The following is a 26422-nucleotide window of genomic DNA, read 5'->3' as shown; positions in this document are numbered from 1 at the left end:
GCCTCCCTTTGGTCCTTGGTTCGAAACTTGGTGGCTTCCTCCCTTGGAACTTCATCTTGAATTAATTTTGAGAAGCCCCCGATAAAGCTCACTTAGTGAACTGAGCCTTATGTTGTTTCCTTGCTTTCTTTAGTGCTCAGTTAACTAATTGAACTGAGCTTGGTGCTTTGCTCTTTCCTATTTGTCTTTGTGAAGCTCAGTTTGCTTTCTCAACTTGGCTTCCATTCTTCTTTGATTTTTGCCACACTTTTCCTCTCTTGGGCACGTTTCTTATGCCACGCTTTTCTTCTTTTCTTCTTTCTTCACCTACAAGTAATCAAAACAACCAATCAAAGTATCACCAAATTCACAAGGCTTATAAATGATTAAAAATCAATGAAATTTGACTTCAACCTCATGATTTAGCATCAAATAAATGGTGGTTGTTTGATTCAAAGAAGTCATGCATTTTCATTCCAAATTACTTACTTAGAATGCAAGGAAGTGCATAAAACCTAATAAAAACAAAGAAAAAGGCTAGTGAAACTAGGCTAAGATGACTTGTCATCACAACACCAAACTTAAAACTTGCTTGTCCCCAAGCAAGCACTAAACATAAGAGAAGATAGAATGAAATAGATAAGTATGCATGTCCTTCTTAGGCATATAGTTGAATTTGGTTTATGGGATTTTATGCAGGTCAAAAGTAGCTCATTTATTACCTGCTGTCAAAACAAACCATGTTTCCTCAAGGGTTCACCAAGATTGCTACTATAATTCCTTACCTTTTTGCTTATTTCCCTTGTTAGCTTTTTCTTCTTTCTTGTGCATTTCAGAGCTTATTTCTTATTGAAGGCTTGGTGGCAAATGTTGCAGTAGTCTTTGGCTTAATTTCACTCAACATTTCTTCACCACAGACACATGGCTCACCTTTTTCTTCCTAGGATCATTGATGCCCAGCATCTCTTTGGATCCTTAAATGTTTTGTAACTAGGTTGCTCTTTATTGTGGACTTTTAGTTGGCAATCCCAAATCAGTTGATCTAAGTTGCCAAGTTTTAAAATACTCCTTAGAACTTACTTGTCCAAGCATATCCCAGTACACAAACACCACAGGCATATGTCCTAGGGTCCAAGCTATTAGTGTCTAGCCTTATTGTTTGTTTCTTTACCAACTTTTGGCTTTTCTTCTTTCTTTTTCTTTTTTTTTTTTGGTTTATTTTCAAGGGGCTTTCATTAATTGAAGGATCATAGCAGCAAACTAGTTTAAGCTTCATGAAACAAGTTATTCTGCAGCATTTATTCTATGAGCTAATAGTTGAATCAAACACATACCACCACTAACTTTCATTCTAACTTTTGCAACATTGAACAATTACTTTTCTAAATCAAACATCTCTCTTTTATTCAAACAGCAAGGGAAACAAAACAAAATTTTCAAGTTAATGAGTGATGACAATTATTATGCATATGGTTTTCTTTAGGATGTACTTCCACTTGCAACTAAATGATCATTCCAGCCAGACATAAAGGAATAATTAAACCATCACATAACAACAAGAATCAAGTATAAATACAACCTGTTGAGTTGCAGTTTTCCATTCTTCCTTCTATTTGCTCCTTTTCAGTTGTAATTCAGGTGTTCTTTAATTTGTTGGCTATTTTTCTACTTGCTCCTCAAATGTTGCTTGCTGTTCAACCCTTTTAGGCATTGGTAAACCTGCAAAGCTTATGTGTGGGCTCTCGAACTTACTTTGGTGTGTGAACACCAAACTTAGTTCCTTGCCAATGTTTCTCATGCAACAAATTATATGTGAACTCTTTTTCTTTTTCAAAAGTAATAAACTAATGACTTGGAAACAGCAAAATAGTTAACTAGTTCATCTAAATGCTCAAAGCTAGCATTATGCAGGAGGTGAGAATATGTTCTATGATGGGATTTTGGTGGAACACCAGACTTAGAATCCTTCATTCTCCCTTATATTGTTTTGGTGTGCAACACCAAACATAGCTTTTTGCAATATAGATAAAGCTAATTAACCTTTTTATTGAAATAGCTATGAAAAGAAAACTACCTCAAGTTGGGTTGCCTCCCAACAAGCGCTCTTTTATTGTCACTAGCTTGACATCCTCTGTGTTTGTTCAGTTCAGATACTGAACTTCCTTTTCCTTGTCCCATTGTCCTCCTAAATAAGGCTTTGCTCTATGCCCATTTACTGTGAAGTGGCTCTGTGTAGCTTCATCTAGCAGCTCAAGGCTTCCATAAGGAAAAACTTTTGTTACTAGATACGGACCTGTCCATTTGGACTTTACTTGCCAGGGAAGATCTTGAGCCTTGAGTTATACAGGAGCACTTGCTGTCCTGGCTTGAACTCTTTCTTTTAGATCTTCTTGTCATGCCACCTCTTAGCTCTCTCCTTGTATGTCTTAGCATTCTCTTAAGCTTCTAATCTAAACTCATCCAACTCATTTAATTGTAGCAGTCTCTTTTCTCCTGCTGCTTGAGAATCAAGGTTGAGGAGTTTAGTGGCCCAAAAAGCTTTATGTTCAAGCTCCACAGGGAGATGACAAGATTTTCCATATAATAACTGAAATGGGGACTTTCCAATGGGAGTTTTGAAAGCTGTGCTGTATGCCCAGAGTGCATCTTCTAACCTCCTGGCTCAATCTTTCCTTGTGCTTCCCACTGTTTTTTCTAAAATCCTCTTCAACTCTCGATTTGCTAATTCAGCTTGGCCATTAGTCTGAGGATGGTACGGTGTTGCTACTTTATGGATTACTCCATACTTATGGAGGAGTTTCTCCATTTGTTTGTTGCAGAAGTGACCACCACCATCACTGACAAGACCCTTGGGCACTCCATATCTAGTGAAGATATGCTTCTTAAGGAATTGAAGGACAATTTGTGCATCACAAGTGGTTGTGGCTATGGCTTCCACCCATTTTGAGACATACTCTACTGCCACCAAGATGTATCTGAAAGAATAAGAAGGGGAAAAAGGTCCCATGAAATCAATGCCCCATAGGTCCAATAGCTCAACTTCCAAGATAAAATTCTGGGGCATCTCATTCCTTTTTGTCAATCCTCCAGCTCTTTGGCATTCATTGCATTGGTGAACAAACTCTCTAGCATCCTTGAAGATAGTTGGCCAATAGAAACCGCTTTGTAATACCTTTGCAGCTGTTCTCTCTGGTTCAAAGTGTCCACCTGCTGAACCATGGCAATGCCACAATATGTCCCTCATTTCATTTTTATGGACACACCTCCTAATCATTCCATCAGAGCACCTCTTGAATAAAAAGGGTTCATCCCACAAGAACTTCCTTGCTTCATTGAGCAGCTTCTTCACTTGTTGCTTAGAACATTCTTGAGGTATATTTCTTCCCACTTTGTAATTTGCTATGTCAGCAAACCAAGATGTTTGTTGAACTTGGAACAGGTGCTCATCAGGGAAGTTCTCATTTACTTGTTGTGGTCTATCTTGACAGGCTTCTTGTGGTACTCTTGATAAATGATCTGCTACTTGATTTTCACTTCCCTTTCTATCTCTTACTTCAATATCAAACTCTTGAAGTAGCAGTACCCACCTGATAAGCCTTGGCTTTGAATCCTGTTTAGACATTAAATACTTGAGAGCAGCATGGTTAGTGTATACTATAACTTTTGAGCCAATCAAGTATTGCCTAAACTTATCAAATGCATAAATAATTGCCAAAAGTTCTTTCTCTGTGGTGGTATACTTTTTCTGTGTTTCATTTAACACTTTGCTGGCATAATATATGACATGGTGCAATCTATCTTTCTTTTGTCCCAACACAGCACCAATGGCAAGGTCACTTGCATCACACATAAGTTCAAAAGGCAAGTTCCAATCTGGGGGTGTGATGATTGGTGCTGTGATGAGTTTTCTCTTTAAGGTTTTAAAGGCATGCTTACAGTTGCCATCAAAGATGAAAGGGTTGTCAATCACTAGCAAATTGCTCAATGGCTTTGCTATTTTTGAGAAATCTTTTATGAACCTTCTGTAGAAACTAGCAAGCCCAAGAAAACTCCTTACTGCTTTCACATTAACGGGTATAGGAAGTTTTCAATAATTTCTATTTCAGCTTTATCAACTTCTATACCTCTGCATGACACTTTATGCCCAAGAACTATCCCTTCAGGAACCATGAAATGGCATTTTCCCAGTTTAAGACCAAGTTAGTTTCTTGGCATCTTTTCAAAACAAGAGTTAAATGATGCAAACAGGTGTTAAATGAATTGCCAAAGACAAAAAAATCATCCATGAAGACTTCTAAAAATTTTTCAACCATATCCGAGAAGATGGAAAGCATACACCTCTGAAATGTGGCTGGGGCATTGCACAGCCCAAAGGGCATCCTCCTGTATGCATGGTACGCGGAATCATGATTTACACTTTAATTATGTAAAATTCATTGCTCTTTCTTTCCCTGGCAACGGCTCCAAAAACATGATGCCAATACCAAGGTTCACAATTCCGTGTAACTGACCAACAAGTGCACTGGGTCGTCCAAGTAATACCTTACGTGAGTAAGGGTCAAATCCCACGGAGATTGTCGGTATGAAGCAAGCTATGGTCACCTTATAAATCTCAGTCAGGCAGATATAAAATAGTATGGAGTTTTCGAAATTAATTAATAAAAGTAAAGATAGAAATACTTATGTAAATCATTGGTGAGAGTTTCAGATAAGTGTATGGAGATGCATTCGTCCCTCTGCACCTCTGCTTTCCTGCTATCTTCATCCAATCAGTCTTACTCCTTTCCATGGCTGGCTTTATGTGATACATCACCACTGTCAATGGCTACTTTCGGTCATCTCTCGGGAAAATGATCCAATGCCCTGTCACGGCACGGCTAATCGTCTGGAGGCATCACCCTTGTCAATGGCTTCATCTTATCCTCTCAGTGAAAATGGTCAACGCACCCTGTCACGGCACGGCTATTCATCTGTCGGTTCTCGATCATGCTGGAATAGGATTTACTATCCTTTTGCGTCTGTCACTAACGCCCTGCAATCGCGAGTTTGGAGCTCGTCACAGTCATTCATTCATTGAATCCTACTCGGAATACCACAGACAAGGTTTAGACCTTCCGGATTCTCTTGAATGCCGCCATCATTCTAGCTTACACCATGAAGATTCTGGTTAGGAGATCTAAGAGATACTCATTCAATTCTAATGTAGAACGGAAGTGGTTGTCAGGCACGCATTCATAGGGAATGATGATGATTGTCACGTTCATCACATTCAGATTGAAGTACGAATGGGTATCTTAGAAGCGAAGCAAGATGAATTGAATAGAAAACAGTAGTACTTTGCATTAATCTTTGAGGAACAGCAGAGCTCCACACCTTAATCTATGGAGTGTAAAAACTCTACCGTTGAAAATACATAAGTGAAGGTCCAGGCATGGCCAAGATGGCCAGCCCCTAAAACGTGATCAATAGTCTCCTAAGATGAACAATGGATTAAAACTGAGACCAGAGATGTCTAATACAATAGTAAAAGGTCCTATTTATAATAAACTAGTCACTAGGGTTTACATGAGTAAGTAATTGATGCATAAATTCACTTCCGGGGCCCACTTGGTGTGTGCTTGGGCTGAGCTTTAACTTTCCACGTGCAGAGGCCATTTGTGGAGTTGAACGCTAGGTTTTGATCCATTTCTGGCGTTCAACTCTGGTTTTGGATCCTTTTCTGGCGCTGGACGCCAGAATTGGGCAAAGAGCTAGCGTTGAACGCCAGTTTGCGTCATCTATTCTTGGCCAAAGTATGGACCATTATATATTGCTGGAAATCTCTGGATGTCTACTTTCCAACGCAATTGGAAGCGCGCCATTTCGAGTTTTGTAGCTCCAGAAAATCCACTTTGAGTGCAGGGAGGTCAGAATCCAACTGCATCAGCCACTACAAGATTAATATTGATTTGAGGGAGTATTTTGGTGGAGGTTTTAAAAACCTCCACAATATATTTTATTTATGGCATTTTAAAAAACCTCCACTCATAATTAATTAAAATTCAAGGTTTTCGAATGAAACATCATTTTCTCTTTTTTTCCCCAAAATGTGAGGCACCGAGTTCGCTGAGAGAGAATGAAACCCTAAGTTTTCAACATACGCCATTCTTGTCACCATTCTCGTTGCTGTTTTCGCCGCCGGCACCGTCACCATTGCCGTGTTTGTTGCGGTAGAGAGCTTCTGGATCGAGAACTTCTGGATCAGGGAGGTTGATGTTGGCCCCGATGGTAAGATCCGTTATGAGGATTTCATCACCAGAATGGTTGCTAAGTAAACTCCTCACATATCAGATCCTTGCAAATTCCATTCGCTCTGCTTCTGGATTTTCCTAAATGTGTTCTTTCTTTTTTCTCAGCTATTTTTGTATTACTGTTTCTTCTTCTTCTTCTTATTATTATTTATTTTTGGTTAACCATGTTATGCGCATTTTGGTTTTTTGCCATATTAATGTGTCATCATGTAGCTAACAATGGATGGTTTTAGGGATTCAAAAGTTGCTTGGATTGAATATATGTATATGGTGAGATCCGAAGCGGTCTTTATCTGCTTCTACTGTAATTATTTATTGGCTAAATAGACTACGGCCATAGTAGGGCAAATATGTGTGTGTGTGTGTCAAACTTGTGTTCTAATTTCAGAGAAGAAGAACGAGCAGAGCATTGTTTTGGGGGGTTTCAAGTTTCGATTATTTTGTTTTTATTTTTCTGTGAAATTTTGTTTTCGGATTGAACGTGACTCAGAGTGTGCAGCCGAAAAGGTGAAAATGAATGAGGAAAAAAAGATTATTATATGAATATTTTTTCCCTTTGTTTGATGCTTTTGCAGGTTTGAGTTGATAGGGTTTATCAGTTTATTCTGCATCTCATCTCACTCTCACTCTCCAGCTATATTTTCTTCCATGTTATCATTATTTTTCGAAAATCTCAATTGGAGGTAAATTACCAAATTTGACATGATAATAATATCTACATTTAATTTACATCTTGAGATGGTGGCTTTTTTTGTGTCTAACAAAACTGATACCAATTGTTCATGGTCCATAGTCCAATTGCATGCTCTACGTTTTTTTATTTCTTTTGTTTCCATGTTTCACCTTGCATTCTTCAGTAAGCTTGTTACATAGTAATGGTTGTCAAGTTAACTTTTTCTTCTATCAAATGTAAATGCACCCCAGCATGGTTGACGTTATTATCTACCTATTGTTTCATTGAATTGAATCTCAAATCTAATGCTGAATACTGAATTTATGTTAGGAAAATGGTTATCAGCTACTATTTCTGAGTGCTCGTGCAATTGTCCAAGCTTATCTAACCAGGAACTTCTTGATTAACCTGAAACAGGTATTGAAAGTTGAAACTATCAGTTTATTTTCAATTATATTGTAGGTTTAATTTTATTCTTTCATCCAGGAATTTATATATGAGATTTTCTTATGAGGGTTTTGTTGGTCTTAGAATGCATGAGTAATTAAGTCCTTATCTGTTTATTTATATAGTATTTTTCTTTAACTGCCTTTCGTCTTACCTTAAACTTAGATCTATCTCTCTTTAACTGCCTTTAACTGCCTATCTTTCAATATTTTTTATTTGTTATAATTAAGTGACAAGTGTTGCTCTGAGCCCTGAGCTTGAGGCTAGCGGAGGAAACTTGGAACATGGACCACAGTGTATAGAGGTCAGAAAAATCATATGATATAGTATATAGTTTTGTGAGTAACAAAGATTGCAATGAGAATCTTTTATTATTTAAATTAGTTGGTAATTGTGGAAGAAATTAGATGCAGGGCAGGATTTTGAGCATTATAAGAAAAGAAAAAAAATTAAATTTATATTTCAAATACTATAACAGCAGTAATCTCTATTATAATATTGACTAAATGTGACTTCAATAATCTTCTATTATTCAATGCTTCCATTATATCGACTCCACTGAAACTACTATTCAGTTATTAGTGATTGTGTAGAGCGAGAGTGGTTTTGGGATTAGGAAGTGCAATGGGCAAAGATAGTGTTTATTAGGAGGTTTATATACGGAAAGAGAGATAGAGATTGGTGTGTGTATGTGTGATTTGAAAGTGCATGCAGGTTGGAATAATATTATAATAGTAATTAAGAAATGTGTGTGTGACTTGGAAGAAGGGGAAAAAGCGACTAAGGGTACTTCCAGGAAAGTGGCTTTGGTTTTTGTACAGTTGGTGGGTGTGGACTGTAGAGGCTTCCAGGAAAGGGCACGCTCTTTGACCATTTTGTCCTCTTCGAAATTTCCTCATCTTCATTCTTTTCTTTTAATTTATTTTGTTTTTGTATGTTGCTTGCAATGCATTGCATATTATATATAGAAGAAATCCCTTCATATTTAATATTGTCATTACAGTTATTAATCCGTCATTTTCTATTTGTTGCCTTCTTTTGCACCTTGTATCATTGATGATCACAGTTAGCATAGCATCACAAAAAATAAACAAGTCTTCTACTCTAGAAGGTACTTATCTTGTCTCATTCATTAATTCACATTCATTTTGCTTCTTGATTACTAGTATTAACATGAGTACTTCTTTGATTGACACATAAAACTTGTCTTGAAAGTACTGAAGATTCTAATGTACATATGATATTTGTTGGATCGCTAATAAGCAATAATTTTTAAATAAAGTCTTTGAGCCTTAACAAGTGTAAATGAATATGTGTTTTCCTTTTTTTTCTTCCTTTTTTACTTGCATCAACTTGCGTTGAACATTGCAAGGTATGTCTTCATTTTAGCTTGCAAATTTTGTATTATCCTGGTAATGATTGGATTGAAATTTTGTTCTGCTGATTGGTGGCTATGGTTAGCGTAGCGTCACATATCTCAACCTTTTTTTTTCTTGTTTGAATCCAGTGATCCAGTTTTCATTCCAGTTCCTGATAACTCTGCCAATAAGAGGAGGTTTACTCTGTCTTGCCCTTAGAAACTATGCTCATGTTCCGTTTATGAAGTGTCTCTAATGTTGTGGACGTGATTGAGAATTAGTGATTGCTGATAAGGAGGTCTAGTGTAGCTTGAATCAAATAATTCCCTGCTCTTACTTATCCATAATAAGTGCCAATAAGTACTAACATAAAACTCTCTCTCCGATCATACATTCCAATATTTTCCATAAGGTTATTTTAGAACCATTATGGTCTGTGCTTTACATTCTTGTTGGGATAAGACTAATAAACTACTTATTTGCATTCCTAGCTAGTGTCATAATAAGAAAATTGATAAAATAAGGAAATTGATAAAATAAAAACAAGATATAATTACTATTATGTTTCATGCATTTTGAAACCTTTATCTAATCATATTTTAATTGCATCGTTTTAGTTAAATATATCAATTAGTCTTATTTGATTGTAATCAATTTAGGCTAGTTAAATAATTTTAATTTACTGGTTCAGTTAAATAAATATTAAAAGAATTTAAATTTTATTTTATATATATATTAATTCATTAATTAACCATAAACTCTTAAATAAAACTATTTTATATATATATTAATTCATTAATTAACCATAAACTTTTAATTTTAATTTACTGGTTATTATTTGTAGGAGGGATAGCTTCATAACTCACAGGGCATTTTGTAATCCATTGGCAGAAGAAACAGCTCAAAATTAGAAGCAATTCATCTCAGAAACAGCTCAGAAAAAGCTTCATCTCTTACCAGTTTTTTCTATTGTTTTTCAACAAGCGCTTGTTGAGGTAAGATAATAATTATATCCTATTTTGTTTTAAATATGTTAGAAGTCTATTATAGCTTTGTAGTTTATTATGTTAGAAGTCCATATATATTTTTTATTAGTACACGTCTAGTAATTATTTTTTTCTACTTGAAGTTTAACTAGAAACAATGGATAAATCTTGGATTGCTAAGCCACAAAACTCAAATGAATACATAGTCGGTCTAGAAAACTTCTTGGATTTTGCATTTCAACATGGAGCAATTGAGAATAGTAAGATAATATGTCCGTGTCCAAGTTGTGGGTTTCACAAATGGCATGCTCGAAAAGATGTTAGAGATCATTTACTTTACAAACCATTCCCTAAGAATTATCTTGTATGGAACTTTCATGGCGAGAAAGAAGTAACCGAATTCTCAACAAGTGCACATGTCATGCGCGAGACATTGACAACTAAACATCTCCTAGATAACATGGTAAATGATGCTTTCGGGATACATATGGATCAGGAGAGCGGTGAGGATTCAGGCACGGAAGATTTTGTAAACGATGAGCCAAGAGAAAATCGTAGAGACTTTGATGAGTTTCTCAAGGAAGGCAATCAAAAGCTACAGGAAGGAAGCGACTTCACAAAGCTAGAATTCATAGTCAAATTGTATCATATTAAAGTCTTGTGTGGACTAAGTGACAAGGCCATTACCATGATACTTGAGTTGGTGAAGGATGCTTTTAGTTGTGTGAATTTGCCTACGACTTTTGATCAGGCAAAGAAACTAATTCGAAAACTAAGTCTTGACTATGTTAAGATAGATGCTTGCCCCAATGATTGTATGTTGTTCGAGGATGAAGACCCAAACAACATCCAACAAACATGCAGTCATTGTGGTGCTTCTAGGTGGAATTCTAAGAAAAAGAAGAAGAAAAAGCAAGCTGCCAAGGTTTTGAGATACTTTCCGTTGAAACCAAGGTTGCAAAGATTGTTCATGTGTCGTAAAACTGCAGAGCATATGTTATGGCATGCAACAGCGAAGGGAGAAAATGACAAAATGGTGCATCCAAGGGATGGTGAGGCGTGGAAGACTTTTGATTTGACACACAGAGAGTTTGGATTGCAACCTAGAAATGTTCGCTTAGGACATGCTAGTGATGGTTTCAATCCTTATAGATCAATGAGTTCTACTCATAGCATTTGGCCTGTATTTCTGATTCCATATAATCTTCCTCCTTGGATGTGTATGAAACATACTTCCTTTATCCTGTCAATGGTTATACCTGGCAAGCATAGTCCCGGAAATAATATAGACATATATCTTAAACCACTTGTCAGAGAGTTGAAAGAATTATGGGATGAGGGTATGGAAATTTATGATGCATCAGAACATAAAATGTTTAAGATTCATGCAGCTCTTATATGGACAGTTAGTGATTTTCCTGGCCTAAGCATGCTCTCTGGATGGAACACATATACTGGTTTGGCTTGCCCAACTTGTAATTTTGATGCAAAACCTTGTTATCTTAATCATAGCAAAAAATGGTGTTATATAGGTCATCGACGTTTTCTTGGTAGACAACATCGATTCAGGTTAAGTAGAGTTCGTTTTGATGGACACATAGAAGAACGTGATCCCCCAGCTAAATTATCAGGATCTGAAATTCTGGCACAAGTAGAAAATCTTGATGTTACATTTTGGAAGAAAGAAAAGTTGAACAAGAAAGGAAAAAGAGGTAGGCAAGCAACTATGCAGTGGAGAAAGAGAAGCATCTTTTTTGAACTTCCATATTGGAAAACCAACTTGTTGCGTCATAACCTTGACTTTATGCACATTGAGAAAAATGTATGCGATAATATTTTGTATACTTTACTCAATGAGAAATCTAAAGCAAAAGATAATCTCAATGCCCGAAAAGATCTACAAGACATGGGGATAAGGCGTGATCTTTGGCCAGATGATAATGGAAAATATCACCTTGCTTTGTATTCACTAACACGAGATGCTAAAAAGGTCTTTCTTGCAACTTTGAAGAATGTTAGGGTGCCCGATGGTTACTCAAGTAATATATCTCGATGTATTGATGAGGCACAACAAAAAATCATTGGACTTAAAAGTCATGACTGTCATATTTTGATTGAGCAGTTGCTTCCACTAGCAATCCGTAATGTGCTACCAAACCAAGTTACCTCAGTTTTGATTGAGTTCTGCTCATTTTTTAGAATTCTTTGTGGTAAGAGTCTAAGTCGTACAGAACTTGATAAGCTCCAAGATCGCATTGTGATTACTCTTTGCCATTTGGAAATGTTATTTCCTCTATCATTTTTCACCGTTATGGTGCATCTAACAGTCCATCTTGTTGAGGAAGCAAAACTTGGGGGGCCAGTCCATTATCGATACATGTATCCCATCGAAAGGTACAATAATGCTTTCCCTTTTTTAAAATAAAAATCATTTGATGAAATTGTAGTACACTGACAATTCATCTATGTAGGGAATTGGGACACTTGAAGTCCTTTGTACGAAATAAAGCATATCCAGAAGGTTCTATTGCTGAGGGTTATTTAGCTGAAGAGTCTCTTACTTTTTGTTCTCGGTATATTGATGACATGGAAACTAGATTTAATAGGCCTAGTCGTCTTTGTTATGATCCCCCTTATGAAATGTCTTCAGTCTTGCCCAAGTTAGGTACTCCACATGGAGGTCATTCAAACTTCAATTTAACTAAAATAGAGAAGTTGCAAGCTCATCGTTATGTGGTTTTCAATCGCGAAGGTGTGAAACCATATATCAACGCCTTTAGAGACCACATTAGGAGAACTTCAAAAGGAAGAAGACTCTCACCTGCAGAGATAGAAAAGAAAGTTAATAAAGACTTTGTTGATTGGTTTCAAGCATTGGTAAGTGAAAATTCATACTTTATAAAGTATACATTGTATATTAGTCAACTAAATAATCTTGAATGATACTTTTTGTTTTACTTCGTAGAGTGTGAATCCAGATAATCCATAAGAAATGTCAACTGATATAAAGTTTCTTGCACGAGGCCCAATGATAAATGCAAGGAGATTTTCTGTTTATGACATCAATGGGTATAGATTTCGAACTTTGACTAGAGAATTTGGCCTTAAGACACAAAATAGTGGAGTATTCTTAGTCTCTAACACACCCTGCATTGCAAGTATTGCTGATAGAAATATGAAACAAGCAAATTTGCCATATTATGGCAAGTTAGAAGATATAATTGAACTTAACTACCATGGACAATTTGCTGTTGTTCTTTTTAAATGCAAATGGGCTGACACTACTAGGGACAGAGGTTATAAAAAAGACCATTGGAATTTCAATTGCGTCAATTTCGATAGATTAATTCACACGGGTGAGCGTGAAGAACATGAACCTTATATTGAAGCATCTCAAGCACAAATGGTGTATTATGTTGATGATATGGTAAATAAAGGGTGGAGTATTGCTGTGCATGTCAAGCCAAGGGATATATATGACATGGGTCAAGGAAATGAAGATGTAGTGTACGAAAATGAGCCATATCAAGAGCAAGAACTTGAACAATTATTTGACCCCAATAATGAGTACATCCAATTAGCTACCAATTTATTAGATAGCGATGCTATTGAAGATAATGTAGCTACTAACTTGGCAAGAGATATGTTTGAATGAAAATTTGTATAAAATTTTACCAAAGGTAACATTTTAAACTTTTTATTTATTATGCATGCATTTGTATGTATAGAAAGAAAATAGTGTTTGATTGGTGATTTTTTTCTGTGTGGTTTTGGTAGGTTTTCTGTGTAGTTTTCTGTGTGTATAGAAAGGAAATAGTACCACTACAGACCATCAGAACTATGTCTGTACATAGATATATGAGGTAACACTATCTCTCTTCTCCTATTCAGTTACTTGATCGATCTCTTTCTTATCTTAGTTTCATTTTAATCTTTTCTCTTGTAAAGATAATCTCTCTTTTTCAATTCTCAAGTTAGTTTGGGCATAATGTCCAGCTTTTGCTTTAACACCCTTTACGATCACTGAGGTTGTCCATGAGTCCAAGCTCCCAATCAAGTTGTGTCACATCCTCACAACAAGCATCACATGCTGTCATGAGCACTACAAAGAAGAGGGTGCATGACGAAATGGTGGAGCAGAACCAGAAGCAAATTACTCAGAAAATCCATTGATACCTTTGGCTAGAGAACATCTCAATATAGAGGTGTTACAAGGTTAGTGCTTTTGTTGCTGTTAGAAAGACTAGTGTTTGAACAATAATAGGTTCAATGATTTGTATATAGAATTGCTTTCTTATTAATAAATCTTTGTTAAATTATTTAGGCATAGGTGGACCTCATCTATGTTCAAACTGGTCCTTTTGATGTCACTGAACTATTTCTTTCAGGGTATTGTGAGGCTCAAACCCTGCTTGGACTTTCTTTCCGAGGTTGGCCCTTACAAGATTATGGATGGAATATTGTGGCCAATTTTAGAGGTAGTAATGTCCGTATTGGAGGAGATGAACTTGTCAGAGGACACTATAATAAAGAGACAAAGAACTGTGTAAGGGCTTGCTATTTATACTGCTTGAAGTCATGTATCAAGTACCTTGAGAAGGAATACAGAGCTCTTTGTAAAGTATAGCATCTTTTGTTTTTTCTAAAATTAGCTTTACTGTTTACTTTCATTCAGAGTTTATATGTTTACTTATTCTGGTGAATTAAAACTATATGCTTGCATGTTTGTATCATTTCATTTGTTCCCTTTCAGACTTTTATTTCTTCTTGAATTTTGTGCATCTCGAATGGATAATTTGATGTTGCATCTTATAAAAGATACAAATTGATTCATGAAAGAAGACATTTCCTTTGTATATCTTTTATTTTATTACTTTTATAGAATGTTTGTCTACAGCATGCTGTGTTGCACTTATAAAAAATGATATGGCGTTTCTTTATTTATACCCTATACACACATATAAAGCTCAGTTATTTTTGCGTTATGGATATTTGCATCTCTACTGAATATGAAGAGTAGCTAATGAAGGTTGTGGCGGAGAAGCTAATGAAGGTTATCGATATTTAGAATTATGTCTTATATTGAGGAATTGTGTTATAAAAGATTTAGTTTTTAAATTTTAATATTAAAAAATAAATTTTTAATTTGAGAATATGTAAATGAGATGAGATTAATGAATGTTTAGGATTTTAAATTGAGATTAATGAATGATTTGAAATTAAAAATAAATAACAACAAGGTTTGTGGAGGTTTGAAAACCTCACAAAATGGTTAATTTGTGTCAAATTGAAAAGTCAATTTGTGGGGGTTTTAAACTGCCACAAAAATAATTTAAAACTGCCACAAAAGTTCAATATAAAACCTCCACTAAACACACACAAAACCCCCACAAAAGACCTCATGGCACCTCAAATTTTGGGGGTTTTGGAAACCCCCACAAACTATTTAGTGGGGGTTATAAACCTCCACAAATAAGAAAAAAAACCTCCACAAATAAACAAAAATCTTGTAGTGAGCAGTCCTTCTTCAACCTCTGAATCTGATTTCTGCTCAAGTCCCTCAATTTCAGCCAGAAAATCCCTAAAATCACAGAAAAACACACAAACTCATAGTAAAGTCCAGAAATGTGAATTTAACATAAAAACTAATGAAAACATCCCTAAAAGTAACTAGATCCTACTAAAAACATACTAAAAACAATGCCAAAAAGCGTATAAATTATCCGCTCATCACAACACCAAACTTAAATTGTTGCTTGTCCCCAAGCAACTGAAAATCAAATAGGATAAAAAGAAGAGAATATACTATAAATTCCAAACTACCAATGAAACATAGCTCCAATCAAATGAGCGGGACTTATAGCTTTTTGCCTCTTGAATAGTTTTGGCATCTCACTTTATCCATTGAGGTTCAGAATGATTGGCATCTATAGGAACTCAGAGTTCAGATAGTGTTATTGATTCTCCTAGTTCAGTATGATGATTCTTGAACACAGCTTCTTTATGAGTCTTGGCCGTGGCCCTAAGCACTTAGTTTTCCAGTATTACCACCGGATACATAAATGCCACAGACACATAATTGGGTGAACCTTTTCAGATTGTGACTCAGCTTTGCTAAAGTCCCCAATTAGAGGTGTCCAGGGTTCTTAAGCACACTCTTTTTTTGCTTTGGACCTTGACTTTAACCGCTCAGTCTCAAGTTTTCACTTGACACCTACACGCCACAAGCACATGGTTAGGGACAGCTTGGTTTAGCCGCTTAGACCAGGATTTTATTCCTTTAGGCCCTCTTATCCACTGATACTCAAAGCCTTGGGATCCTTTTTATTTGCCCTTGCCTTTTGGTTTTAAGGGTTATTGGCTTTTTGCTTTTGCCTCTTGGTTTTAAGAGCTTTTGGCTTTTTCTGCTTGCTTTTTCTTTTTTTTTTTCTATTTTTTTCGCCTATTATTTTTTTTTTTTCTGTAAGCTTTGTTCTTTGCTGCTTTTTCTTACTTTAAGAATCATTTTTATGATTTTTCAGATTATCAAATAACATGTCTCCTAGTCATCATTCTTTCAAGAGCCAACATATTTAACATTCTTAAACAACAACTTCAAAAGACATATGCACTGTTCAAGCATTCATTCAGAAAACAAGAAGCATTGTCACCACATCAATATAATTAAGCTAAGTTCAAGGATAAATTCGAAACTCATGTACTTCTTGTTCTTTTGAATTAAAACATTTTTCATTTAAGAGAGGTGATGGATTCATAGGACATTCATAACTTTAAGACAAAATTACTAACTACTAATGATCATTTAATGAAGACACAAACATAGATAAGCACATAACATAGAAAACGAAAAATAGAAGAAATAAGAACAAGGAATGAATCCACCTTAGTGATGGTGGCGTTTCCTTCTTGAGGAACCAATGATGTCCTTGAGCTCTTCTATGTCTCTTCCTTGTCTTTGTTGCTCCTCCCTTATTGCTTTTTGATCATCTCTTATTTCATGAAGCATGATGGAGTGCTCTTGATGTTCCACCCTTAGTTGTCCCATATTGGAACTCAATTCTCCTAGGGAGGTGTTGATTTGCTCCCAATAATTTTGTGGAGGAAAGTGCATTTGAGGCATCTCCGGAATCTCATGGTAATGAGCTTCTTGCGCCTCTTGAGCTCCATGAATGGGCTCTCCTGCTTGCTCCATCTTCTTCTTAGTGATGGGCTTGTCCTCTTTAATGAGGATATCTCCCTCTATGTCAATCCCAGCCGAATTGCATTGGTGGCAGATGAGGTGAGGAAAGGCTAACCTTGCCATAGTGGAGGACTTGTCAGCCACCTTGTGGAGTTCTTGAGGTATAATCTCATGAACTTCCACCTCTTCTCCAATCATGATGCTATGGATCATGATGGCCCGGTCTATAGTAACTTCAGACCGGTTGCTAGTGGGAATGATTGAGCATTGAATGAACTCCAACCATCCTCTAGCCACAGGCTTGAGGTCCAATCTTCTTAGTTGAACCGGCTTGCCTTTGGAGTCAATCTTCCATTGAGCTCCTTCTACACATATGTCCATAAGGACTTGGTCCAACCTTTGATCAAAGTTGACTCTCCTTGTGTAGGGCCGTGCGTTCTCTTCCATGTTTGGCAAGTTGAACGCCAACCTCACATTTTCCGGACTAAAATCCAAGTATTTCCCCCAAACCATTGTAACATAGTTCTTTGGATCCGGGTTCTTACTATGATCATGGTTCTTGGTGATCCATGCATTAGCATAGAACTCTTGAACCATTAGGATGCCGACTTGTTGGATGGGATTTGTTAGAACTTCCCAACCTCCTCTTTGAATTTCATGTCGGATCTCTGGATACTCATTTCTTTTGAGTTTGAAAGGGACCTCGGGGATCACCTTCTTCTTGGCCACAACATCATAGAAGTGGTCTTGATGGGCTTTGGAGATGAACCTTTCCATCTCCCATGACTCGGATGTGGAAGCTTTTGTCTTCCCTTTTCCCTTTCTAGAGGATTCTCCGGTCTTAGGTGCCATCAATGGTAATGGAAAAACAAAAAGCTTATGCTTTTACCACACCAAACTTAGAATTTTGCTCGCCCTCGAGCAATAAAAGAAAGAATAGATGAAGAAGAAGAAGAAATTGAGGAGAGGGAGAGTGGGAAGTGTTTCGGCCAAGAAGGGTGTAGAGGGGTGTGTTGTGTGAATTTGATGAAGAATGGAGGGCTTTATATAGGGAAGGGAGGGGGGTTAAGGTTCGGCCATATGGGTGGGTTTGGGTGGGAAATTGGTTTTGAATTTTGAAGGTAGGTGGAGTTTATGAGGTAGGTTTATGGGGAAGAGTGGATGGATGTAAGTGGTGAAGAGGTGATGGGGAAGAGAGTTTGAGGTGATTGGTGAAGGGTTATTGGGGAAGAGTGTTTATGGGGTTGTGTGAAAGAGAGTGGTGAGAAGAAGTGAGTGGAGGTAGGTGGGGATCCTGTGGGGTCCACAGATCCTGAGTGAATCCTGTGGGGTCCACAGATCCTGAGGTGTTCAAGGATTTACATCCCTGCACCCATTAGGCATGTAAAAATGCCTTTGCACACAACTCTGGGTGTTCAGCGCCAGGTTGGTGGCCATTTTGGGTGTTCAACGCCCATTTGTGTGCCATTTCTGGCGTTGAACGCCAGAACCATGCCTGTTCTGGTGTTCAGCGCCCAGAAGCTGCCCATTTTGGGCGTTCAGCGCCAGAACCATGCTCTGTTCTGGCGCTGAACGCCAGACAGATGCTCCTCCAGGGTGTGATTTTTCTTCTGCTATTTTTGATTCTGTTTTCAATTTTTCTATTTATTTTGTGACTCCATATGATCATGAACCTATAAAGACATATAACTAAGAAAAATATAGTTAGATAAATAAAAATTGGGTTGCCTCCCAACAAGCGCTTCTTTAATGTCAATAGCTTGACAGTGGGCTCTCATGGAGCCTCACATATATGCAGAGCTTTGTTGAGACTCTCCAACAACAAACTTAGAGTTTGGATATAGGTATTCAACACCAAACTTAGAGTTTGGTTGTGGCCTCCCAACACCAAACTTAGAGTTTGACTGTGGGGGCTCTAGTTGACTCTATTTTGAGAGAAGCTTTTCATGCTTCCTCTCCATGGTTGCAGAGGGAGATCCTTGAGTTTTAAACACAAGGGAGTCCTCATTCCATTGAAGGACTAGTTCACCTCTGTCAACATCAATCACAGCTCTTGCTGTGGCTAGGAAAGGTCTTCCTAGGATGATGGATTCATCCTCTTCCTTTCCAGTATCCAGGACTATGAAATCAGCAGGGATGTAAAGGCCTTCAACCTTTACTAACACGTCCTCTACTTGTCTATATGCCTATTTTCTTGAATTGTCTGCCATCTCTAATGAGATTTTAGCAGCTTGCACCCCATAGATTCCCAGTTTCTCTATTACAGAGAGGGGCATGAGGTTTATCCCTGAACCAAGGTCACACAGGGCCTTAAAGATCATGGTGCCTATGGTACAAAGTATTATGAACTTTTCAGGATCCTGTCTCTTCTGAGGAAATGTCAGTTGATCCAGATCACTTAGTTCATTGATGAACAAGGGAGGTTCAACTTCCCAAGTATCAATGCCAAATAATTTGGTATTCAGCTTCATGATTGTACCAAGAAACTTGGCTGTTTGCTCTTCAGTAACATCCTCATTCTCTTCAAAAGAGGAATACTCATCAGAGCTCATGAATGGCATAAGGAGGTTCAATGGAATCTCTATGGTCTCTAGATGAGTCTCAGATTCCTTTGGTTCCTCAGAGGGAAGCTCCTTATTGATTACTGGACGTCCCAGGAGGTCTTCCTCCTTGGGATTCACGTCCTCTCCTTCCCTTACAGGTTCGGCCATGGTGCTTATGTCAATGGCCTTGCACTCTCCTTTTGGATTCTCTTCTGTATTGCTTGGGAGAGTACTAGGAGGGATTTCAGTGATCCTTTTACTCAGCTGGCCCACTTGTGCTTCCAGATTTCTAATGGAAGATCTTTTTCATTCATGAAACTTACAGTGGCCTTAGATAGATCAGAGACTAAGTTTGCTAAGCTAGATGGATTCTGCTCAGAATTCTCTGTCTGTTGCTGAGTGGATGATGGAAAAGGCTTGCTATTGCTAAACCTGTTTCTTCCACCATTATTAAAGCCTTGTTGAGGCTTTTGATCATTCCATGAAAAATTTGGATGATTTCTCCATGATGAGTTATAGGTGTTTCCATAAGGTTCACCTAAGTAATTCACCTCTGCTATTGCAGGGTTCTCAGGATCATAAGCTTCTTCTTCATAAGAAGCCTCTTGAGTACTGTTGGATGCAGCTTGTATTCCATTCAGACTCTGAGAAATCATATTGACTTGCTGAGTCAATATTTTATTCTAAGCCAATATGGCATTCAGAGTATCAATTTCAAGAACTCCCTTCTTCATAGGTGTCCCATTCTTCATAGGATTCCTTTCAGAAGTGTACATGAACTGGTTATTAGCAACCATGTCAATGAGTTCTTGAGCTTCTGCAGGCGTTTTCTTTAGGTGAATGGATCCACCTGCAGAAGTATCCAATGACATCTTTGATAGCTCAGATAAACCATCATAGAATATATCCAGGATGGTCCATTCTGAAAGCATGTCAGAAGGAGACTTTTTGGTCAACTGTTTGTATCTTTCCCAAGCTTCATAGAGGGATTCACCTTCTTTCTGTCTGAAGGTTTGAACATCAGCTCTAAGCTTGCTCAGCTTTTGAGGAGGAAAGTACTTGGCTAAGAAAGCCGTGACCAGCTTATCCTAAGAGTTCAGGCTATCTTTAGGTTGAGAGTCCAACCATATTCTAGCTCTGTCTCTTACAGCAAAAGGGAAAAGCATGAGCCTGTAGATTTCAGGATCTACTCCATTAGTCTTAACAGTATCACATATCTGCAAGAATTCAGTTAAGAACTGAGAAGGATCTTCAAATGGAAGTCCATGAAACTTGCAGTTTTGCTACATCAGAGAAACTAATTGAGGTTTCAGCTCAAGCTCCAATGGCAGGGATGGAGATGCTTCTTCCATGTAAATTGGAATTAGGTGCAGTAAAGTCACCAAGCATCTTCCTTACATTATTATTATTTTTGGCTGCCATCTCCTCTTCCTGTTCGAAAATTTCTGAAAGGTTATCTCTTAGTTTCCTTTTCAGAGTCCTTTCAGGTTCTGGATCTGCTTCCACAAGAATGTTCTTGTCCTTGCTCCTACTCATATGACAAAGAAGAGGGCACAGAAAAATAATAATAATAGAAATCCTTTATACCACAGTATAGGGATTCCTTTGTGAGTGAAAGAAAAGAGGGAGATAAAGAATGTAATGGAATAGAAGAAACACAACTGTGAGGAGGGTAGAGATGTGAGATGAGATGTTAGTAGATGAATAAATAAATAGAATGAGATGAGAGAGGGAGAATTTTCGAAAAATATTTTTGAAAAAGAGTTAGTGATTTTCGAACATGGTTTTTGAAAAATGTTAGTATTTTTCGAAAATTTTTAAAATAAAAAATAAAAATAAAAATAATTAGTTAATTAAAAAGAAATTTTTGAAAAAGAGGGAAGATATTTTCGAAAATTAGAGAGAGAGAGTTAGTTAGGTAGTTTTGAAAAAGTTAAGAAACAAACAAAAAGTTAGTTAGTTAGTTGAAACAAATTTTGAAAATCAATTTTGATAAGATAAGAAGTTAGGAAGTTAGAAAGGATATCTTGAAATCAATTTTTGAAAAAGGTAAGATAAGAAGATATTTTTGAAAAGATATGATAGAGATTAGTTTTTGAAAAAGATTTGATATTTAAAATCACAATTAATGACTTGATTCTCAAGAAATCACAAGATATGATTCTAGAACTTAAAGTTTGAATCTTTCTTAACAAGCAAGTAACAAACTTCAAATTTTTGAATCAAAACATTAATTGTTATTGTTATTTTCGAAAATTATGATATAAAATTAAGAAAAAGATTTTTGAAAAATATTTTTGTAATTTTCGAAAATAACTAAGAGATTTGAAAAAGATTTGATTTTTTAGAAAGATTTTGAAAAAGATAAGATTTTCAAATTGAAAATTTGATTTGACTCATAAGAAACAACTTGATTTTAAAATTTTTTGAAAAAGTCAACTCAAATTTTCGAATTTGATCAGAGAAAAAGGGAAAGATATTTTTTTGATTTTTGAATTTTTATGATGCAAGAGAAAAACAAGAAAAATGATGCAATGCATGAAATTTTTAGATCAAAATAATGAATGCATGCAAGAATGCTATGAATGTCAAGATGAACACCAAGAACACTATGAATGTCAAGATAAACACCAAGAACATATTTTTGAAAAATTTTTGATGCAAAGAAAACATGTAAGACACCAAACTTAGAAATCTTTCATGTTTAGACTCTAAGAAACGAAAAATGCACATGTAAAACAAGAAAAGACACAAAACATGAAAACATCAATATCAAACAAGAAGACTTACCAAGAACAACTTGAAGATCATGAAGAACACTATGAATGCATGATATTTTCGAAAAATGCAAGATGCATATGCAAGTGACACCAAACTTATGATATGACTCAAGACTCAAACAAGAAACACAAAAAATGTTTTTGATTTTTATGATTTTCTAATTTTTTTTTTTGGATTTTTTCGAAAATTATATGAAAAAGAAAAAATAAGGATTCCAAAATTTTTAACATGAATTCCAGGAATCTTGCATTCTTAGTCTAAAGCTTCAGTCCAGGAATTAGACATGGCTCACTAGCCAGCCAAGCTTTCAATGAAAACTCCGGTCCAAAACACTAGACATGGCCAATGGCCAGCCAAGCTTCAGCAGGTGAATCAGGAACAGCAGCAGGTGGATTAGCAACAACTAGCTTGCTCTTGATAACAAATTGCTGCCTCAGTCCAAATAAATTTAGACATGGCTTTACAGCCAGCCAGGCTTCACATGCTTCATGAAACACTAGAATTCATTCTTAAAAAGTTTGAATAAAATTTTTGAAAATATTTTTATATTATTTTTTTATTTTTTTTTCGAAAACAAAGGAGAAAATTTTGAAATGTTTTTTGAAAAATTTTTTTTTTGAAAAGAAAACAAAAAGAAAATTACCTAATCTGAGCAACAAGATGAACCGTCAGTTGTCCAAACTCAAACAATCCCTGGCAACGGCGCCAAAAACTTGGTACGCGGAATCGTGATTTACACTTTAAATATGTAAAATTCATTGCTCTTTCTTTCCCTGGCAATGGCTCCAGAAACATGATGCCAATACCAAGGTTCACAATTTCGTGTAACTGACCAGCAAGTGCACTGGGTCGTCCAAGTAATACCTTACGTGGGTAAGGGTCGAATCCCACGGAGATTGTCGGTATGAAGCAAGTTATGGTCACCTTATAAATCTCAGTCAGGCAGATATAAAATAGTATGGAGTTTTCGAAATTAATTAATAAAAGTAAAGATAGAAATACTTATGTAAATCATTGGTGAGAGTTTTAGATAAGCGTATGGAGATGCATTCGTCCCTCTGAACCTCTGCTTTCCTGCTATCTTCACCCAATCAGTCTTACTCCTTTCCATGGCTGGCTTTATGTGATACATCACCACTGTCAATGGCTACTTTCGGTCATCTCTTGGGAAAATGATCCAATGCCCTGTCACGGCACGGCTAATCGTCTGGAGGCATCACCCTTGTCAATGGCTTCATCTTATCCTCTCAGTGAAAATGGTCAACGCACCCTGTCACGGCACGGCTATTCATCTGTCGGTTCTCGATCATGCTGGAATAGGATTTATTATCCTTTTGCGTCTGTCACTAACGCCCTGCAATCGCGAGTTTGGAGCTCGTCACAGTCATTCATTCATTGAATCCTACTCGGAATACCACAGAAAAGGTTTAGACTTTCCGGATTCTCTTGAATGCCACCATCATTCTAGCTTACACCACGAAGATTCTGGTTAGGAGATCTAAGAGATACTCATTCAATTCTAATGTAGAACGGAAGTGGTTGTCAGGCACGCGTTCATAGGGAATGATAATGATTGTTACGTTCATCACATTCAGATTGAAGTACGAATGAGTATCTTAGAAGCGAAACAAGATGAATTGAATAGAAAACAGTAGTACTTTGCATTAATCTTTGAGGAACAGCAGAGCTCCACACCTTAATCTATGGAGTGTAGAAACTCTACCGTTGAAAATACATAAGTGAAGGTCCAGGCATGGCCGAGATGGCCAGCCCCCTAAAACATGATCAATAGTCTCCTAAGATGAACAATGGATTAAAACTGAGACCAGAGATGTCTAATACAATAGTAAAAGGTCCTATTTATAATAAACTAGTCACTAGGGTTTACATGAGTAAGTAATTGATGCATAAATTCACTTCCGGGGCCCACTTGGTGTGTGCTTGGGCTGAGCTTTAACTTTCCACGTGCAGAGGCCATTTGTGGAGTTGAACGCCAGGTTTTGATCCATTTCTGGCGTTCAACTCTGGTTTTAGATCCTTTTCTGGCGCTGGACGCCAGAATTGGGCAGAGAGCTGGCGTTGAACGCCAGTTTGCGTCCTCTATTCTTGGCCAAAATATGGACTATTATATATTTCTGGAAAGCCCTGGATGTCTACATTCCAACGCAATTGGAAGTGTGCCATTTCGAGTTTTGTAGCCCCAGAAAATCCACTTTGAGTGCAGGGAGGTCAGAATCCAACAGCATCAGCAGTCCTTCTTCAACCTCTGAATCTGATTTCTGCTCAAGTCCCTCAATTTCAGCCAGAAAATACCTGAAATCACAGAAAAACACACAAACTCATAGTAAAGTCCAGAAATGTGAATTTAACATAAAAACTAATGAAAACATTCCTAAAAGTAACTAGATCCTACTAAAAACATACTAAAAACAATGCCAAAAAGCGTATAAATTATCCGCTCATCAATGCAAAAACTCCAAATGGACATGTGAAGGCAGTTTTCTCTTGATCTTTAGGGTCCACCACGATTTGATTGTAACCAAAATACCCATCTAAGAAACAATAATAGGCATGGCCGGCTAATCTTTCCAGCATGTGATCAATGAATGGGAGAGGGAAATGGTCTTTCCTTGTGGCATCATTCAATCGTCTATAGTCTATGCACATCCTCCACCCAGTCACTGTCCTAGTAGGGATCAACTCATTCTTCTCATTGGTAATGACCGTCATTCCTCCCTTTTTTGGTACAACTTGAACCGGGCTCACCCATGAGCTGTCAGAGATTGGGAAAATTATTCCAGCATTCCACAACTTCATGACTTCTTTTTGAACTACCTCCTTCATGGCTGGGTTGAGCCTTCTTTGGGGTTGAACCACAGGCTTTGATTCTTCTTCTAGCAAAATTTTATGCATACAAATGGCTGGGCTAATACCTTTGATATCGTCAATTGTCCAACCCAAGGCTGTTTTGTGAGCTTTCAACACTTCAATCAGCTTTGTTTCTTCTTCCATATTCAAGGAGGAGTTAATGATCACTGGTAGGGTCTCTTCTTCTCCCAGGAACACATATTTGAGGTGAGGGGGAAGAGGTTTCAATTCCTGTTTTGGCTTCTCTTTCTCCTTGTCTTCACTAGAGATTTCTACCACTTCTTCTTCCTGTTGCTCATGACAAGTGGCTTCTAACATTTCCTCCACCAGACTTTCTATCATGTCCACCTTCATGTAATTTTCTTGTTCATGAGGGTGTTGCATTGATTTGAAGACATTGATGACCATTTGCTCATTATGTACTCTAAAAATCATCTCTCCCTTCTCTACATCAATAATGGCTCTGGCTGTGGCTAAAAATGGCCTTCCCAAGATGATTGAGTTGTTTCATTCTTCCTCTGTATCCAGAATTACGAAGTCTGCTGGGAAGATAAACTCCCCAACCTTTACTAACAGATTTTTCACAATGCCATTGGGTGTCTTGATTGATCTATCAGCCATCACCAAAGACATCCTGGTAGGTTTGAGTTCCTCTATGGCAAGCTTTCTCATCATTGATAACGGCATCAGATTGATGCTAGCACCAAGGTCACAGAGAGCTTTGTCTAGGGTCATTTTGCCTATGGTACATGAAACTACAAAGCTCCCTAGATCTTTGAGCTTTGGTGGGATAACTCCTTGAATCACAGCGCTACATTCTTCAGTGAGAAGTATAGTTTCCTTCTCTTGCCAACTCCTCTTCTTGTTGATGAGTTCTTTCAAGAACTTAGCATACAGGGGCATTTGCTCAACTGCTTCAGCTAAGGAAATATTGATCTCCAACTTCTTGAAGGCTTCAAGAAATTTTGGGAAGTGTTGGTCCTTAGTCTCCTTGTTGAACCTTTGAGGATATGGCAAAGGTGGTGTGAAGTTCATTCCCTGCCTTTGTTCCTTGGTTGGCTCTTCAATTGCTTCCTTCCCTTTTCTTGATTTTTGTGGCTGATTTTCTTTTTCTTGAGCTTGATTCTGAGTTTGCTTGCTTGCTGTTACATCTTCATCATTGGCTTTCTCTTCTTCAGCTTGTTTCTTGTCACTTTCCTTTGGTTTCTTGGTTGCTTCTTCATTTTTCACCAGGATCTTTCCACTCCTTAGTTGTATTGCCATGCACTCCTCTTTTGGATTAGGAATGGTGTCACTTGGTAGTGAGCTTGATGGCCT

General features: G+C 37.2%; 1 protein-coding gene and 1 long non-coding RNA gene across 6 annotated transcripts; both read left to right on the top strand.

The window, feature by feature from the left end:
• Positions 1-7425: 7425 nt before the first annotated feature.
• Positions 7426-14357, top strand: LOC140178293 (uncharacterized). Of its 5 annotated transcripts, XR_011870905.1 has the most exons (6): positions 7426-7693; positions 8456-8500; positions 8897-8944; positions 9592-9742; positions 13511-13948; positions 14122-14357. It is a non-coding gene; the product is annotated as an uncharacterized lncRNA (long non-coding RNA). The 5 variants fall into 5 exon arrangements; XR_011870902.1 differs by lacking the exon at positions 7426-7693 and having other exon boundaries at positions 8017-8500; XR_011870903.1 differs by lacking the exons at positions 7426-7693; positions 8897-8944 and having other exon boundaries at positions 8022-8500; positions 13511-13596; positions 13730-13948.
• On the top strand, positions 9771-13412 carry LOC114925197 (uncharacterized). The gene is made up of 2 exons (XM_072214104.1): positions 9771-12127; positions 12205-13412. The coding sequence occupies exons 1-2, from the start codon at positions 9891-9893 to the stop codon at positions 12674-12676; spliced, it is 2709 nt and encodes a 902-aa protein (XP_072070205.1). The 5' UTR covers positions 9771-9890; the 3' UTR covers positions 12677-13412.
• Positions 14358-26422: the final 12065 nt, after the last annotated feature.

Source organism: Arachis hypogaea, chromosome 14 (assembly GCF_003086295.3).
Source record: "Arachis hypogaea cultivar Tifrunner chromosome 14, arahy.Tifrunner.gnm2.J5K5, whole genome shotgun sequence".
Taxonomy (NCBI): Eukaryota; Viridiplantae; Streptophyta; class Magnoliopsida; order Fabales; family Fabaceae; genus Arachis; species Arachis hypogaea.
This window is presented reverse-complemented; position numbering and strand designations above follow the sequence as displayed.

Coding starts and splice junctions, on each gene's coding strand:
- LOC114925197 (XM_072214104.1), top strand. CDS start 9,891: ATGGATAAATCTTGGATTGCTAAGCCACAAAACTCAAATGAATACATA. Junction 12,128..12,204: donor TACATGTATCCCATCGAAAG/GTACAATAATGC, acceptor TCATCTATGTAG/GGAATTGGGACACTTGAAGT.